Source organism: Vigna unguiculata, chromosome 3 (genome assembly GCF_004118075.2).
Source record: "Vigna unguiculata cultivar IT97K-499-35 chromosome 3, ASM411807v1, whole genome shotgun sequence".
In the NCBI taxonomy this organism is placed as follows: domain Eukaryota; kingdom Viridiplantae; phylum Streptophyta; class Magnoliopsida; order Fabales; family Fabaceae; genus Vigna; species Vigna unguiculata.
This window is the reverse complement of record NC_040281.1, coordinates 61,213,964-61,231,955: the sequence shown is the minus strand read 5'-3', so window position 1 is coordinate 61,231,955 and position 17,992 is coordinate 61,213,964. Positions and strand designations below refer to the sequence as shown.

Sequence of the window (17,992 nt, the reverse complement as noted above, 5' to 3'; positions counted from 1 at the left end):
ACCGCATTAATCCTTAATGTGAGTTGAACTTAAATGGATCGGTCCAACCCATAATGTCATCCTGTAATTATATATAGATCAAAATTGATCTCCTCTCCCAACCCAATGCACCACAATACATCTAATCCCTTTTGTCCACGAGGAAGAATATGTTTGAATGGTATCTTTATAAGTATTAAAGAAAAAAAATAATTTCTTCATACATAAGCTATTTTATTATTTTTTATGTAGTTTCTTGTAGAAAAGAGAGGGTTTATATGAAACATAGAGAGGAAAAGCAAAAGACAGAAAAAAAGAAGAATGAAACAGAAATGGATGGCTAAGCGAAAACAGAAAACATTAAACGATGCAATGTTGAAAAAGACTTTGTCATCTACATCTTGTTCAGGTATGCGAGATTTCTATGAAAATGAACATAAAAAACATCAAGAGTATCCATAAAATAATCGAGGCTGACAATTGAAAGTCCCAAAGCTTTAGTTCTTCCACGTGTAACGGAAGATTCTAATAGTCTTGCTTCAGCTTATTACTAAACAAATTAAAAAATATTCCTCCAAGTAACGAAATATAAATTAAAAAAATATTTATATTAATCGGTTTTAATCAAAATAACATAATACTGTTTGTATTCAAATAACAAAACCTAAATTCTTTAGTAATTGTATAAAGCTGAAACTAAAGAAATGAAATTTTAAAAGAAAATTTACGTGAGTTCTCTTTGTAATTGATATAAGAACAATAATCTGAATTCAAAGTGCTAAAATCGCAGCAAGAGAGCAAACAATCTTTCCTCTACTCGATGACAAAATTGTGAAAACCTTATTATAAATTCTAAGAAGGTGGCAATTAAAACAAAGTTAGTAAACAAATACTTGTAGGAAATGCCTTATGCATACTTGTAGGAAATGCCTTATGCGAGCTTTTTGCAGAAAGTGAAGAGAGTGTCATACATATTTTTTTTGACTATAAAATAATCAAAAAGTGTGGGTGATGTGTGATCAGTGGGTTGGTGCGAATACGTTGCATCATAACAAATCATGTGCTAATTTCCAACACTTTCATCTTATTCAACTAAATGGAAAACAAAACAGTAGTTGGAAAGGAATGTGGTTGACCATTATCTGGGAAATCTGAAAGCATAGAAATATTTTTAAGCAAAGGAAAGTAGACCCAAGAAATCTTTTGTATGGCACAAGTGAGTGCATGGACTTGGATGAAACATAAATTACCAAATGTAACATTTTCATATAGTGATTGGTACCAATTCCAATTAAATGCTTAAAATCATTGTGATTCTATCGAGAAATTACTATTCAAGAACAAACACACACTCAATTGAAAAGTAGTTTGAAAGTGGTTGAAGGTAGGGAAGTGAAGGCTTAATTTGTAGGAAAGGAGTGTATGGAAAGAGTTTGGGAAGATATGTTCTATATTGCAGGAGATGAGATTTTAGTGAAGCTCAAATGTTCTTTCTCTCTAGAATAGATAACAGGACAATACAACTTCACTAATGCAGGAATGGAACTGGGCGATAAAGAAGGCACGAGGGACAATGTTGCACCAGGTTAAGCAAGGGTAAACAACTACTAGGAAAATGCCATTATGCCCATTACGTCAGCATAACATCATATTGGAGAAGTGGGAGCATAATTCCATGTGACTCTATAATCTCTACATTAATCTAAAGTGGCAAGGTTTGAAAAATTACTCTATTATACTAAATATGTCTGTCAATCTATAACATTTATGCAATGATAGATTGTTGTAATATTAGACTAACATATTAGTCTCTTCCTCAACACTTTCTTAGCCTAGATATCTCTAAAATGTGTAAACTTTATGTGAAGGTACTTTGTAACTCTTTTTATAAAAGGATTAGAGTACCCCAAGTACTATATTTTATTTATTTTATTCATTTTTTGCTGTTAAAAAAAAGTAGAGTAGAATTATATTAGGTTAAAATACTTCACTGGTCCATGTTTTTGTACCAAAATCTCAAATAGGTCCTAAGATTTTTTTAGTCTCAATTAGGTTCATATTTTTGAAAATGCGTATCAATTAGGTTTATTCCGTTAGTATGGTGTTAACAGGGTTAAGAATGTGCCACGTGTAGCTCCTATTTTTTTTTTAATTTTAATTTTAATTTTTAAATTATTTATGCCACGGGTCATGTCAGTATTGTGTTACGTGTCAAGTCAATATGATGATATGTGTCAAGTCATTATCTGAATCTCAATTTGGTCTACATATTTGTTATTTTGATTTCATTTTAGTCTTTTTTTAATTTTCAATTTCATCCCCTCCAAATTGAAACTAAATTTAAATTTTATATAAATATCATAATGATATTTTTATTATAAAATAAGTGATATTTTATGACATATTTTTAACAATATTAAATTTATTTAAATTTAAATTTTACATTAAACTCTATTTATTTATTTTAAAATTTTAAATGTATTTATTTTAACTTGTTACAAAATTATTTTAAAATTTTATATTTAAATTTATAAAATTGTTATTTTTAAACCAACTCTTACATTTGTATATAAATTATTTAAAATAATTATAAAGTTTCATGAGTCCATCCAATATCTTTCTTTTAAAGAACTATGTGGAACTTATTTCTCATATTTTGAAATGCCATGTGATATTGAAGAAACATAAATACAATGTTAATTAAGGGATTTTAATAACCTTTAAATTTATTCTATATAGATATGATGACATTATGAGTATAGGTGTTATTAAGTAGTAGTGAGTTAAAGTTTCTGAATTCAATTTTTTTGGTGTCAAAATAATCGTACTCTAGTAATTGTATAAACTAGAAATTAAAGAAATGAAATTTTAAAAGAAAATTTACGTGAACTCTTTTTGTAATTGATACAAGAACAATAATCTGAATTCAAAGGGCTAAACAATTTCTCTTCTACTCAATAACAAATCATACACTAATAATTGTATAAACCAGAAATTAAAGAAATGAAATTTAGGAAGAAAATGATACAAGAGATTACCTAAGTTCTTTTTGTAATTGTTACAACAACAATCCGAATTCAAAGTGCTAAAAACGCAGAAAGGAAGTAAATCATTTCTCTTCTACTCGATAATAAAATCAGATAGATTCATACTCTATACTCTAGTAATTATATAAACTATATATAAAATTAGATAAATTATTTTGTCCAACGGAAAAATTTATTTACAAAAAGTAAAACATTAATGAAATTCATTTAAACTGAGTAAAATTATTTCAATGATAATGAAAATGTTAAAATATTTTAAAAACTTTTAATTCTTAAAATGATTTTTTTAATAACTTAATTTAGGCGATTTGAAAATTATATATAAATTCATCAAAGAAATTTAAATATAAACTATAAGTGATAAAATATTTAACTTATTGTATATTGTCTTTAATAAAAATTTACAATGCACCGTTGTTGTAACGTCCCATTTAATTTAATGCGTAAAATTAAAGGAAACGTCACACAGAGATAACAATGTAGCGTAGTCCTGGGGTTCTCAACACTTCCCCTACCAAAGCTAGGCACACCACGATGTCAACAAAAGCAGGATAACGGTTTAACTAAAAATTTACAATCCAATAACAACGAAATACAGGGGCCATAGCCCTAAAGAAAAATTCAAAATAAGCTATAGTCCAATCCACGCGGACTAGGCAGTAGAGTCTCCATTCCCTTGCTGACCACGAGAACCTCGCCCATCTGCTCCCATCAATTACATTGATGATCATCGCAAGAAAGAAGAGCCACATACAAGACAACCATACAATAAGCAGGGTAAGCTAGAGCCAACAACATTCTCATCATACAGTTAAACATGATTTCACCATCCAATGTCCATACAACAACCAAACATGTTATGACTCTTCAATCAATACACTACGACTCGACTCGACTCATCCGGATACGTATAACTTAGTCGGATTCAGCGGATGCTTGCACTTGTGGTGGATACCTCTGCTTGACCCTGAGCTGCTCATCTCCGAGCTATGTGTTACAAGTGTTACGATAGACCAATTTTCCCTCACCACAAGGTTAGCCCTTAATGAATTTCAGGCCTCCTGCTACTCTCACCACAGGAGTCAGTCTGCTCTAAGTGAGATTAACTGGCTCCTTAGAGCGTCAGGATGCAACCTTAACTTGAATCCTTACCTAGTTATACAGATGGGGCACCACCATGGACACCCACTAACAGGGGCCATGGAATTACGTCCCGACCACTGAAGCGCGACCTCGGAGGTCTCACCTAGAGACTCCAAGGAATTTACAAGCTGACACGGACCAACATTCATAACTCAGCAGTAAGAGAACATTAAATCATATTTACATTTCCATACCAACCCCTGAGATTAATTCCTCATACGCATCATATTTCGAATCCATACCTCTGATCATCACCACCCCATGAATCTAGGGCCTCATCTCATATCAATAATGTGTTCCTTTAGTTTCAAACCACTCATTCATTTCACATGCCAAGATCATACCCAACCCGTCATACGAAATTCATAATTCATGCCAAGCATACATAATACTCCATTATATACATGTTTCTCATCATACAATTCACACCTAAACCAATATCAATCATCCAAGAATAAACAAGCACCCAAACAGCGTACTGTCTCGCCCAACCCCTTGCTCAGGCTTAAGGGTTTCGCTCAGGCGAGACGTGCTCGCTCAAGCGAGCCCCCCCTTCGCCTAGGTGAGGGTTCGATGAAGCACCCAGGGAACATCACGGGATCTCGCCTAGGCGAGACCCCTCTCACCTGGGCGAGGTGTTCACTCGCTCAAAGGTTCGAACGGGTCGCCTGGGCGACCTTTCACGCAATGGAGTTTGGGCGAGCCTTCGTCAGGCTCGCTTAGGCGAGCCTAACTCGCCTGGGTGAGATTAACAGCTCTCGCCCCTGATTCACCTACAACAAAGGCGTTTCCCGATCCCACCAAACATAGCAAGCACTATACACACCAAACCCGTGATTTATTCATGCAGTCCATTCACAAGCTCAAGAACAGGCATAAAAATACAACTTAAACTCGGACTCTAACTTCTCGTACCTGAAGGAAGGGTTAACGGAAAGCCTTGGCGGCACGATAGCTAGCACGCTGTCCTGGGAACGGCTAAAGAGCTGGAATACAACAGAGAAACAGAACCAAGAGGAATTAATACGAAGTCCTAACTGGAACAATGCCAAGGAAAAGAGTCATACAAGCTAGAAGGGCACTTACGCGGAGTAGGAATTGAGTTTGAGCTAGCTCGAAGTGGACCTCAGGGCAACCCTAGCAGAGCGTTCTGTGAGGGGGAAGGGAGAGTGACGGCTGGATCTGTGAGAATGAAAGTGAGTGTGGGATTAGGGCAACATGAATGGCTTTTATTCTATGGGCCGGCCTTTAGGCCCATTACTGTAGGGCAGCCCTTAAAAGGAAGCAGAAATAGAAAGGGGCCTTCCAGTTGTTCTCTAAAACTTCCAGTTTTGTTTAAATTTATATACAAGTTTCCCTTTATTTTAAAAGAGTGCAAATATACTTTAGACACCATTGGATATGTTATTCTCATTTGCTCAAGAATTTAAAAAATAAAATAAATTGTTATAGTTGATCATTAAAAACAAGTAAAGTAATGTTGATATCATCTTCAACAAGATAAAAGAATTACTTAATAAAACAGTCTGCCAAAAACTAAGAAAAATATAAATAAATGTTGGGAATCTCATTCATATTTATTAGGAGTAAAGGCAAATTGTAAAATATAAGTGGGATATTATAAGTTAATTTTATGAAATTAGATTAGATACGAATCCTATAACAATTTATCTTACAAGGTTTTTTGGGCTATTATGTCATTTAAAAATATCTAATGTCGTATTTGAGATTAAATATTTGGAAGTCCGGTAAACTTACTTATGACGATGCTAAACATGGATTTTCCTAACCTTGATGGATGATTTAATGGTTTTAATTACATATTTTTACTAACAAATAAATTTGAAGTTACTAATGTTATATATCATTTTTTTAAATGGTTGAAATTCAATTTAGGAATTGAGTTAAGTGTTTCAAAAGAACTTGTTCTTCGTGATTTTCTAGCATAACAAAACACTCTACATAAATTTTTTTTCTTTTGTGGAGAGACTTGAAGAAAACTCTATATTCAGTGTTTATTGAATGTGGTTTAAGCTTTATTTCTTCAATCCAAGTTGTCAATATTCAATTACGGGAGTAGTGTGTTTCCATCACTATTTTTCTAATCAACAACGTCCCCTATCTGATATTACAACAGAAATCACTTTACGTGGTTCTATATGGATCTAAACTTGATTATCAATGATAGAAAGCTTTTGGATGTTTGGTTGTGGATATTTTCTTTGATGAAACAATTTTTCCTAAAGAAGATTCTTGTTCTTTCATTGATGATACACTGATTACTTTGTCCATTATTGATAATTTTTCTTCGGATACTTATGTTGTTCATCACTCTAATGAGCCTCATGAATGATGAATATTAAACATCAATGTCTAATGTTGATGATTTTGAAACCTTCAAGTTGTCTCTGTTTTAGCACCTCACACTCTTATTCTATTCAGAATTTTTATTCTTTTGGCTCGTTTCTTATTTATAAGTTTATAGATAACATTTCTTATTATCATCTTGGACTGAAACTAACTAAGTCTACTTATTCTACTAATTAAGGGGTTATCTATCTCATAAACTCCCAAAAGCACTTTTGTTTAATCAGAGTTCTAACGATTATATTAGAATTTGGAAGTACTCAAACCACCCACTTTATTCAACTCGTCCAAACGGAGAACTTACACTGCAGAAACATTTGTTTCTAATTTCTCTTCTCAGTATTTATAAACCCTTTAAGCCTGCAGAAACGTAGCTTCAGGAAGTGTAAAAGCTTGATGTCATAAACAACAATAACATGATAAATAAGGGATGTACTAATAGATAATACCTGGTGTGAAGATAAAATTCTTTGAAAATGATATAGTCATTATCTAATGCACTTCAAATTGTAGCATTTGTATTCAAATGAGTTCAGTCCAGTATCAATAATTTAAATGAAGGACTCCTGATTAGCCCAATGTAAAAAATGACAGATCTAATACATTTGGAATTTTGTCTTTGTTTTCTCGAAGACCTCTTCAGCAATCACGGCCTCATTACCATCAGCTCTTTTGATTTCCAGTGTTGCTTTCTGATAGAATCCAGTACCTCGCAGTGCATCTGCAATAAAATCATCAAACCCAATAGCAATTGCTGCCTCAGCCTTTGCTCCATAAACTAACCTCTGTTACAAAAGAATGTTGTAATGAGTTAGCTCCAAACATCATAAATGTGGTATAAAGGAAACACATAGGAAAAGCAGGGCATTCCAATTTCCAACCTTAATTCGAGCAAGGTGGATTGCACCAAAGCACATGGGGCAAGGCTCACAGGAAGTAAATATTTCACAGTCTGAAAGTTCTATTTGGTTAAGCTTCTTACATGCCTGTAAAATGAAAACATTTCTTTTGTTAGTTTTGTTTATCATTCATTGCACAATGTTTGTTACACAAAATATATAAAAACAAGACATGCAGAGTAATTCAATCACGTTTCGGTTGTTTCGGAAGTTAAGGCCTTAACCGCCCTATCCAAAACCTAAATAGAGTCATACCAACTAAAAAATTGTCTAATTATAAACCTGTTGTTCAAAAAGCGAGGTATGAAATCTAGTACCCTTTTCACAATACAGCAACATTTTCACCTAAGACATATAGTCTACTGACTAAAATTTAAACAGACATCAGTACCCTAAAGTGTGTATAGCCTTATACCATATGTACAAAGTATAATCTAGTCAAATCTTTGGGCATCATATCTAAACTTTGAACAAATATTAACAAGGATATAACCACTTCCCAGAAGGTTTTGACTGAAACTAAGAAACATAGGTTAAATGGTGATGTCTGTTAAATCCTAACTTGATTCAGTTCTACATGTGTCAGATCTCAAAACTAGTTATTTTGGAGCACATTATTATGTCTACCTTTTTTCTATTTTGCTTGCATAGAGGGAACTGAACATGAGTCCAAAACCCTATTGGACAACTGGAAAACCCAAATTGATCATTTTATACACAGGCATGTTGTCCAAAAGGTAATCTCAATGAATGCTTGATAATTGCCCCCAATGAGATCTGTTCAAGGTTTGAGTGGTATATATCTATAGAAATCTTTCCTGTTATGATTATGATCCATCCTTTCAAGTTTCAACCATTCCGATCAGAGATTTTAAATTCTTAATCAGGAGACCCTTTGTTTAAAAAGTGATACATGTCAGAGACTAACATTGCTCTAGAATCAAAATCGACATTTAAAAAATAAAGCAATAATAGACTAAAATTGCTCTAGAATCAAAATCGACACTTATCAGGGAATATGCATCATGTGCAATGATGAATGCTATTTGAGACAGGAAAACACAAAATCATTATTAGTTGAATTAAAATATGTTTTTCATGTTGTATAAGGGCATCATTTGCCTATTCAAAATCCAACCTCTCTTATTGCTGTCACCTCAGCATGAGCAGTTGGGTCTGTGTTTCTCAGAACCATGTTGTGGCAACTAGCAACTATTTCACCCTCACGAACTATAACAGCACCAAATGGGCCTCCATCTTTACAATCTACCCCATTATATGCTTCTTCAACAGCTTTCGTCACAAATTTGTGGTCTGTATCCTGCACAACTAATTAAGCAACGACGACACCAAAACAAAAGCAATAAGAGTCTGGTACAATATCAAGCAAGCAAAACAAAAACTCCAACTGATCAATTCATTTTCTTTAAAAAGAATCACATATTGATTTACACAAACAGGCTTTGAAAGATTAGATATATAATATATATACTTTGTTTTCAAACCTTTTTGGTTTTATCAGCAACTTTGTTTTCAAGCCTAATGTTTGCCTAATGAATACTAAATTCAGGTTTCTTTCTATTGAATGAAATGGTAAGACATCCATAGGACTCTGACATCCGAAACAAATATAAAACTGACCACGACAAAACATCAAGAAATGTGAGGCATTAAACATAGATGCATTAATGGAAGTCAGCCATGGATAAAAAATAGAGCAAAATTGCAACAAAAAATCTGAACTCTGCAAAATAGTTACCTTCTTGGTGACCAGCAAATGCAGCAGCTACTGAGACAGTCCCATCCTTAGTTTCCAACACTGAAAGAATCAAGAAATGAAAGAAAACGTAAATAAACACAATGAAGTAAATGAAACATTATGTTCTAAATATACCATACTTGCTCTGTTGTTCAATTGGGTAGGGAATTTCAATTTTCAAGGATGCATATAATCAATCCTATGAAACTTCATATTTCCCTGGTGACTTTGCATACTTCATTACAAGTAATACAAAGTCCCAAAAGAATTCAACGCTATGCAAATATCATCAACACAACCAAAAAATGTAGCATGCACATATTGCACAAAGATTCAAAAAATCATTGCAAAGAACAAAACCATGAAAAGGGTAAGAAAGAAAAACCCATAATCCACAAGCTCCACACCCTCCAAAAAAAAGGAATCTGGAAAAACTAAATCATGTACTTCACATGAAAAAGAGTAAAACAAATGAGTACGATAAGAAACAAGGTACAGACCGTTAGCTTCCTCCATGACAGGAGCGTTCGATTAACGAAGAACTTGTCGGAGAAAACAAAAAGAAAATTGTTGTTTGAAGGAGGAGGAAGAATGGTAATTGCGAAAACAGAATATAAATAAAACAGAGGACATGTGAATTTTATGCACCTCTTATGATTAAAATAACAATAAATTGTTTAATTAATAACTCCCAAAAAACAGATTGAGCACCATGATTTGGTGGCATGAAATTAATAAATAAATATTGAAAAAAAAAAAAGAAGGAAAGTAGAAGATGCATGAATGCCGTGTGATGTGATTGATGTATCTCTGTCATAACTGTCCATGTATGTAATTAATCAAAATTTTCCAACAACTCTGATTAATCACCAATCACATGGGATTACATTTTTTATTCATTCTATATAAGCTATGTGATTTGTTTATTAAACGCATGTAATAGAGAATTATATGATGTTCTTTTAAAATATTTATTACCTTATTGTTAATAATATTCTTTATTTTAATGGTTTACTCATTAAATAAAATTACAGCTAAAATCATTGTTGGATTTAATTAAATTTTAACAATACAATTTTCAAATAATTCGTAAATTACATTAATATTTTCTAATTTTGCTTATTTGAATTTAAAATAATAATCATTAAATATGAGGAATTTTGTATTACATAATTATTAATTATAATAAGGACAATGATTAATAATTTTTTTACATTAAAATAAAATATCAGTAAATTTAATGTATATTTTAATACATTTGTACATTTTATATTAAATTTTATAAAGTTCTTCTTTAACATTGAATTTTTAATTTATATAGATTAATATTAAATAATATATATTTAATAAATATATAATTCATCGTTTCTATCCTATTTCTGAGCACATGATTGATAATAATAAGGATAGTGATTAATATATTTATCTAAATTAAAATAAAAAAAATCAGTAAATTTAATGTACATTTTAATACATTTGTACATTTTGTATTAGATTTTATAAAGTTATTCTTTAACAATGAATTTTTAATTTATATAGATTAATATTAAATGACATACATTTAATAAATATAAAATTCATCGTTCCTATCCTATTTTTGAGCACATGATTGATAACAATAAGGAGAGTGATTAATATATTTCTCTACATTAAAATAAAAAATCAATAAATTTAATGTATATTTTAATACATTTGTACATTTAAGTATTAGATTTTGTAAAGTTCTTCTTTGAATTTTTAATTTATATATATATATATATATATATATATATATATATTAAAAGACATATATTTAATAAATATAATTCATCATTCCTATCCTATTTCCTAGTCAATTTCCAAAAACTATTTCTTCGTTCTTATAAATTATTTTAAGGTTTTTTCATGTATTAACTATGCCAAAAACTTATTAAAGGTTTAAATAATATATCAAATTTGGTTTAAATATAAAATAAATTTAAAATTAAATTGTAAAGAATAAAAAGAATTAGCACAAAGGAAACAAATAATTTTATTGAGAAAAATATGAGATTAAAGTTTCACGAGATTGAGTTTTATGATTTCATTCAAAGTTAAAACAACAAATAATATATTTGTAATTCCTAACTCTAGCATTCACACCATAATGTAACAAACTCTAATGTTTTAATGACAAGTCTAAACTTTAATAAGAACCTTAATGTCTTACACCTTTACTTATTAAGAATTCGCATTAAACCTTAACTTTGGATGTTAAAAAGGATCAATAATATACTTTATGTCTAGATACATAATCAATTAGTTGTCTATACTTTTATGTAACAATAAAAGTCATCCAACTAAAAAAATTAAATTGTAGGTACTCAACTAAAAAATATAAAAAATTTTGAATACCGAATATACCAACAACATTAAAAGTAGTTTAATTAAAAATATTCAAATTTATTAAGAAATTGAAACATTTTAATTATTTAATTTTTAATGCATAAAAAGTAATAAATTAAATAATATTAGAATATGATATAAATTATATTAAATTTATAATTTTTATTCAAATTACATATTCTTTTTTAAAATTTAATTTAATTTTTATTTTTAAATAAGTTGTACAAATTATTAAAAAGATAAATTTAACTAAATTAAAAAAATATATATTTTATTCATGTAAATTTTTGTTATTGTAAAAAGAATGTAAAACTAAAAATTATTATTCACATTTGATAGCGTTCATTTTTAACTCTTTTTGTTATTGTCATAAATAAATAATAAATTAACTTTTTTCTAGCTTTTATCACGTTATATTCTCAAATTTAGTGTTTTGTATTAATTTTGTGTTTTAGCTATTTTATGCTTGTTTTATCTTTAATATCTTTTTTAAGTGTGTAAATAAATGAATAAGGAGCAATCCTAGTTAATGAAAACAAACAAGAACCAAAGGGAACATGTTTTTGGAAAACAAAAGTTCGATTTTGAGCCAAATACCCATGCCGGGCAGCAAGGAATCACGTCTAATACTTCAAATACAAAATGTTGTCAAACTACACAAGGCTGAGCGGTGGAAAGTTGATTTTGACTTAAATATGGAATTGAGATGTTTGTGAATGCATGAGAATGAGTGAATGAAATCTAGTCTTGACAATTGCATACTAACTGTTTAATAAAATATCAAAAAGAGTTTTTTAGTGTTTTGTGAATTTTGTTGTCTAATTGAATCACGAATTGTGAGAGTTGTCATATATTGCACAAATCCATGTGAAGAAAACTATATTTATTAGTTGTTTGATGTGACATTTTTTACTAACAACATTTTTAAACAATATTGAAATAACTATTATTTAATTAAATATTATAATATAAATTTATGTGTCACGATTATTATAAATATTTTATATGGTATAAATAATTATTATTTTGACCGCAAAAAATCCTAAAAAAGTAATTTTAGAAAAACATCATAAACTAATAACAAATTTAATTATCGTAAGTTAATTTTGTTAAAGATTATTAATTGATCGTGAAGGATGTTTTTTTCCCACAGAGGTTGCGTCAATGTTGTGATCTTAACCATCTTTCTTCTAAATACCATACCATATAATCTTTCAAATACACCTCCGCACTTAGGGACGTCAAAGTAGACGGAGATGAATTTCGTTATCTCATACTCATCTCTATAGAAAAAATTCATCCATATCCTTATTTAAATCCAACCGATATCAAACTTTATTCTCGTCACCATTCTCATTGGGTAACGAGTATATTCTCTTACACATATCCGTACCTATTTTTTTATTGTTCCCATATTAATTAATTAATTTTTATAATATAATAAAAAATTACGGTAGAAGAAACATAATATTATAAAATATTCAATATTAAGAGGATGATTTTTTTTTCAAATATTTAAAAATAAACTATAATTATATATATTTCAAGTTAGAATACCAAATAAAATTTCATTAGAACTCAAACATTTATTAAATTTACAAACATTAATGTAACCTAGTTAAAAAAAATTTTAAAAAAATTAAAAAATATATAAAAGGAAAACAAATATTACAAATTAATTTTTTTATGTTTTTTTTTTACTTTAATTATTTTTAATTCTAATGAATTTTTTTAATACACTAATAAAAAGTTATAATACATCACTTGATCAAAATCACACAAAGAACAAAATATTAAACTAATAATAATAAAATCATAACATAGATTTGATATCTTTTAAACTTCAACATATTTTGGATGATGATAAAAAAATCATGTCAATTACATTAAATTTTTATATTATAGTAAATAAAATTTATTTATACAAATATAGTAACAAAAATAGAGTACGATAATGAGTTAGACAATAAAAAAATTATACCAAAATAATATCTTACATTATAAAAATAAACAACAAATAAAAATATTAAAAAATTATCAATGTATGTGTTAGAAACAATTTGAGAAACTATTGAATGAAATCGCACAAAGAAAAACAAATATATAATTATGGGTATGATAAGATGAAAAATATATTGGACATATATATATATATATATATATATATATATATATATATATATATATATAAGGTTACTTAATTGACTATGAATATTTTAATAATTTAAACGAGAACAGGGATATGGTGGGGACATATATTATGGTGGGTATGAGGGTGCGGACGGGAGAGATATGTAGATCCTCATACCGATCCCCATACCTAGAGCTTTTAAAATGGGTCACTCAGTCTGGCATGACCCAACCGACCACGAGTTGGTCACTTAGTGAGTCAACCCAACACAACTCACTTATTAGTGAGCCACAAAAAAATGTATCTAGCTCGACCCACCACGGGTTGGTGGGTTAAACGGGTTGGCTCGCTGATTCACTTACTTAAAAACAATACAATTTTTTTCTTCAGTTCACAAAAAAATTAAATTATAATTGTCATTAAAATCTAAATAAACTTTAGTACAATCCAACATAATGTTCAACCCCAAATACAAATCAAAGTCACGGAAATATTAGGTTTGCATTTGTCAACCCAATATGTTGGCTAAAAAAAATAAGCCAAACCCAACCTAAATACAAGAAAACATTATGATCATTTATCTGTTGGTGGGTTTATGAGCCAACCCGACTCACCACGGATTCAATCCAGGTGAATCAGGTTTTTTGTTGGATCAGGTCAAAAATTAACCCATATTAAAATTTATAAAATAATTTTAATCTAACTCGGTCCAAACCCATGTTAGACCGAGTTGACCTACGAATTTTGACCCACTTCGATAGCTCTACCCGCATCTTATCGACAAAGTCAGGTTTTTTCCCATAACCATATTCATATTCAATCAATTTTGAATAATACTTATGGGATGAATTTATTTGTCATTCAATGAAAAGCAAAAATTCTTTAATCCTCTGGACTTGTTCTCGTGTTACAAATTATATTATGAAACTTAGAATATTCTAATTTTTATACAAATTTACATGTACAATATATAATTAGGTGTTTTTATATTGTACTTATAGGTCAAAAAATTAAATTCAAACCCCTAATTAATAACAGATTATTTCATAGTTTAACATATTTTCTTATAAAACATACATCAGATCTCATTAGAAGCAAATTTTATTTATTTTGATATGAGAGAAAATGCATAATAATAATAATATTATTATTATTATTATATTTTTTTTCACCAAACAAACACCACAAATTTGTACACAATTCTCTAGAACACTTTCTTAATGATGTTTCTCTCCATTAGTGACCTATCACATGAATCACATGTATACGCTTTCAACATATTCTATACAAAATAAACAATTATAAAGTATGTACTTTTTTCTATTTTAATTTTTAAAATATAACAGACTATATGATATGTTAAAATTGGCCTGATCAATCATCCCTAAATATAGAACAATATTTATTAATACTGTAAAATACAAATTTTAATAGTAAATTTGATTAATTAATATTAATATTATAAATTTACAGACCTCGTTTCAAACTTAATATACACAGCAATTAGGATGGTTGTGATATTTTTTTCTGAATAAATATTTCTAAAAATTCAACTAATCTAAATATGCTAATCTAGTAATCGCGGATATCTGATCTTGAAAAGAGATCATAATCGCCTTCGATCAATTGTTAGTGCCTTTTTTCAGGGATTATTATATATACTTGTACGGCTAACACTATCCTACTTTTCCCTTTTCACATACGCAAACATTAATAAAATGACCATACAAATATTTAGGATAAGATATATTCCAGATTTTTTAATTTTTGATTAAAAATAGGTCTTTTTTTTCCATATACTTTAATTTTAGACATTCATTTTTTATAAAAATCGATTGTGATTTAGGTTTGCGCGTAGTAATCTTTTAAACAGATTCTACTTAAATTCTCAACCATGTGATTAACATTCACATAATTTATTAGAATCACTTTTGAATTTATTTCACGTATTTAAAAAAGTAAAAAAAAAAAAAAAAATCCCCTCCTCTCTACTGTCTTAAGTTTCATTTAGAAAAAAAATCCAATCAATTAAGAAAAGTATAAAAACTATAATTATCATTCTTTTAGCTAAGCATATATTATTAGTGTTCAATATTTATTATCACCAATAACCTATCACTTTCAACAACGTAAAAGGATTAAGATTGATATTGACAGACAGAAAACTATGTAGTTAAAAAGACATATATATATGTTATAAACTTGAACAACAGACAGAGAAAATAAAAGAATACAATGATGCAACAAAAGAGTAGTATATAAAAAGTTGTAATAAAAAAATATTATATCGCAATCAAATTATGCAAGAGCAGATATGATAAATGATTAGATCCTAGAAAGCAAGAACTTTAGCAATGATTAATGGAAATGGAAAGAGTATAAAGACAGTGATGAAGTTGAAGGGTGTGTGAGATCTACTTGACCACCTGTGCCTTCGTTTTAGGATCCCTTAAGAATTAAGATCTGATAAAGTTAGACAGCTTGATGCCACTCTCTCGGTTATGGCTACCTATATATGCCTCTGCATAAAGATCAACACATAAACTATACCCTCTAAGGCTGCAAAGGAAGCACACAAATCCTCTTTTACATCTATACGTACAAAGTACGCGGTCCAATAACTTTACATGCATGCTTCAAAAACTGCTTTAACTATTATTATTATTATAACCATTTCTTAATACTTCTTACCCATAGTTGCATTCCTAGCTAATTAACTTCAAACAATTTGGAAAATCATACTTGTGTGAACAGAATAATGGTAGAGTTGATGGAGGCCTGCACTCTCCTCTCTTTTGACTGCAATCACAACCAATAATTTATTCTCAACACCTTCACTTTTATTCCAAACAAATCATTTAAGATTGTTTTGTTACCGAATGAGAATATATAACATGGAAATACAAGTAACATGCACCATTTTTTTCGCTATTTTTCATCGTACCTATCACTTATCAAATACACTTATCTTCTTTTTCTCTCCGGGGGTTAAAAATGGTTGCTGTCATCATTTTCCTTGATTTTTATGAGCCAAACAAAATTACATTGAAAGAAAGACTCCTTCTGTAAAATGTTCTTTTTTCACAACAAAGTAAAAGAATCGAATAAAACTTCAGTTACTTACATACAGTCAGGTGGGTATAATTAGGTCTAACTGATACATGTTGAATTCAAACTATACAGTAAATTGGTGGAAAATTCCATTGAATTTTTCAGACTTGCTGTACCGAGAAAAATGAAGAATTAAGCAGAAAAGGGGAAATCATTAGGACGTGTGAAGTGATGAGAGAGGTAATTAAAGTGAGGTATGTACATTCAACCGAGTTAGGAGTGGACGCAATAATCTAATTCCGTAGGCATTATTTATATAAGAAAAAAGGAAGAAGGCATCTTTTGTGTGGGGAAACAAAGTTATAAGATATAGCAAGAAAAGCAAAGTTAGCACTGTGTATATCAGCAAGGGAGAGGACAAGAACGCTTATGCTTTTTTTTTCAATATTTACAACCATGATATCCATTCTTATTAGTCATTTCAGGGAATCCTGACCGTCCCTTTTGGCAGTAAAACTTGTATGTGCAGCTGTTGTGCTTGCATGTGACTTTCCTGTACCCTATAAATACGGCCATTGCTATTCCATGCCAAAACACCAACCACCACACACATCAAGAGCTTCATCAAACATTGCTAAGTGCTTCAACTTCAAAATCATACTCTGTGTGTGTGTTTGTGTGTTTTGTGAGTGTTAAGTGAGTTACTCTTGCAAATCAGAAGCAGAAAGAAGAAGAAAGAGAAGAAGGAAAGAAGAGAGAAGGGACACAACATACATGGGGGCTAAGAAATCATCATCGTTCTCCTTTTGTGGTATGTTCAAGGCATGTTTCTCAAACAGCAAGGATGATTACTACTATAGCTACGATGATAACAGCAGAAGGCACTTTGCAAGTGATGAGGATAGAGGGCGTTGGGTTGCTGAGCCTGGTATTGACAGGAAAGCATCTGCTTTCATTGCTAGATTCTATGCCTCACGAGTCAGTGACTCTGAGCACCAAATTGCGTCTTGAAACTCAAATAACAAACCCTTTCTTTGCTGCTCTTCATTCATCAAACTAGTTCTTCCTTTAATAACTCACACCAGTTACACTTGGTTCCTACCTCTCTCATGTAATTCTCACGCACTTTCATTTCCTTCTGCTGGTTCTCACTCGAGGTGTGGATCCAAACTTACTATAGATAGCAGCTAAAATAATGTGTGTGGTCACTAATAATGTAAAAACTCATTATACTTTTGTTTTCCCTTCTCTC

The 17,992-nt window shown here is 30.1% G+C and overlaps 2 protein-coding genes and 1 long non-coding RNA gene across 3 annotated transcripts; 1 reads left to right on the top strand and 2 right to left on the bottom strand.

The window, feature by feature from the left end:
- Window positions 1–3,474: 3,474 nt before the first annotated feature.
- Window positions 3,475–5,448, bottom strand: LOC114175943. Its single transcript, XR_003602948.1, has 3 exons — window positions 5,256–5,448; window positions 5,085–5,155; window positions 3,475–3,728 (listed from the first exon to the last, which is right to left on the bottom strand). It is a non-coding gene; the product is annotated as an uncharacterized LOC114175943 (long non-coding RNA).
- Window positions 5,449–7,002: 1,554 nt separating this feature from the next.
- Window positions 7,003–9,950, bottom strand: LOC114177212 (guanosine deaminase-like). The gene is made up of 5 exons (XM_028062478.1): window positions 9,695–9,950; window positions 9,195–9,254; window positions 8,574–8,764; window positions 7,418–7,522; window positions 7,003–7,321 (listed from the first exon to the last, which is right to left on the bottom strand). Exons 1-5 carry the CDS (start codon window positions 9,708–9,710, stop codon window positions 7,133–7,135), a joined length of 561 nt encoding a protein of 186 aa, XP_027918279.1. The 5' UTR covers window positions 9,711–9,950; the 3' UTR covers window positions 7,003–7,132.
- Window positions 9,951–17,319: 7,369 nt separating this feature from the next.
- On the top strand, window positions 17,320–17,992 carry LOC114179343. The gene has a single exon (XM_028065663.1). The coding sequence runs from the start codon at window positions 17,515–17,517 to the stop codon at window positions 17,749–17,751; it is 237 nt and encodes a 78-aa protein (XP_027921464.1). The 5' UTR covers window positions 17,320–17,514; the 3' UTR covers window positions 17,752–17,992.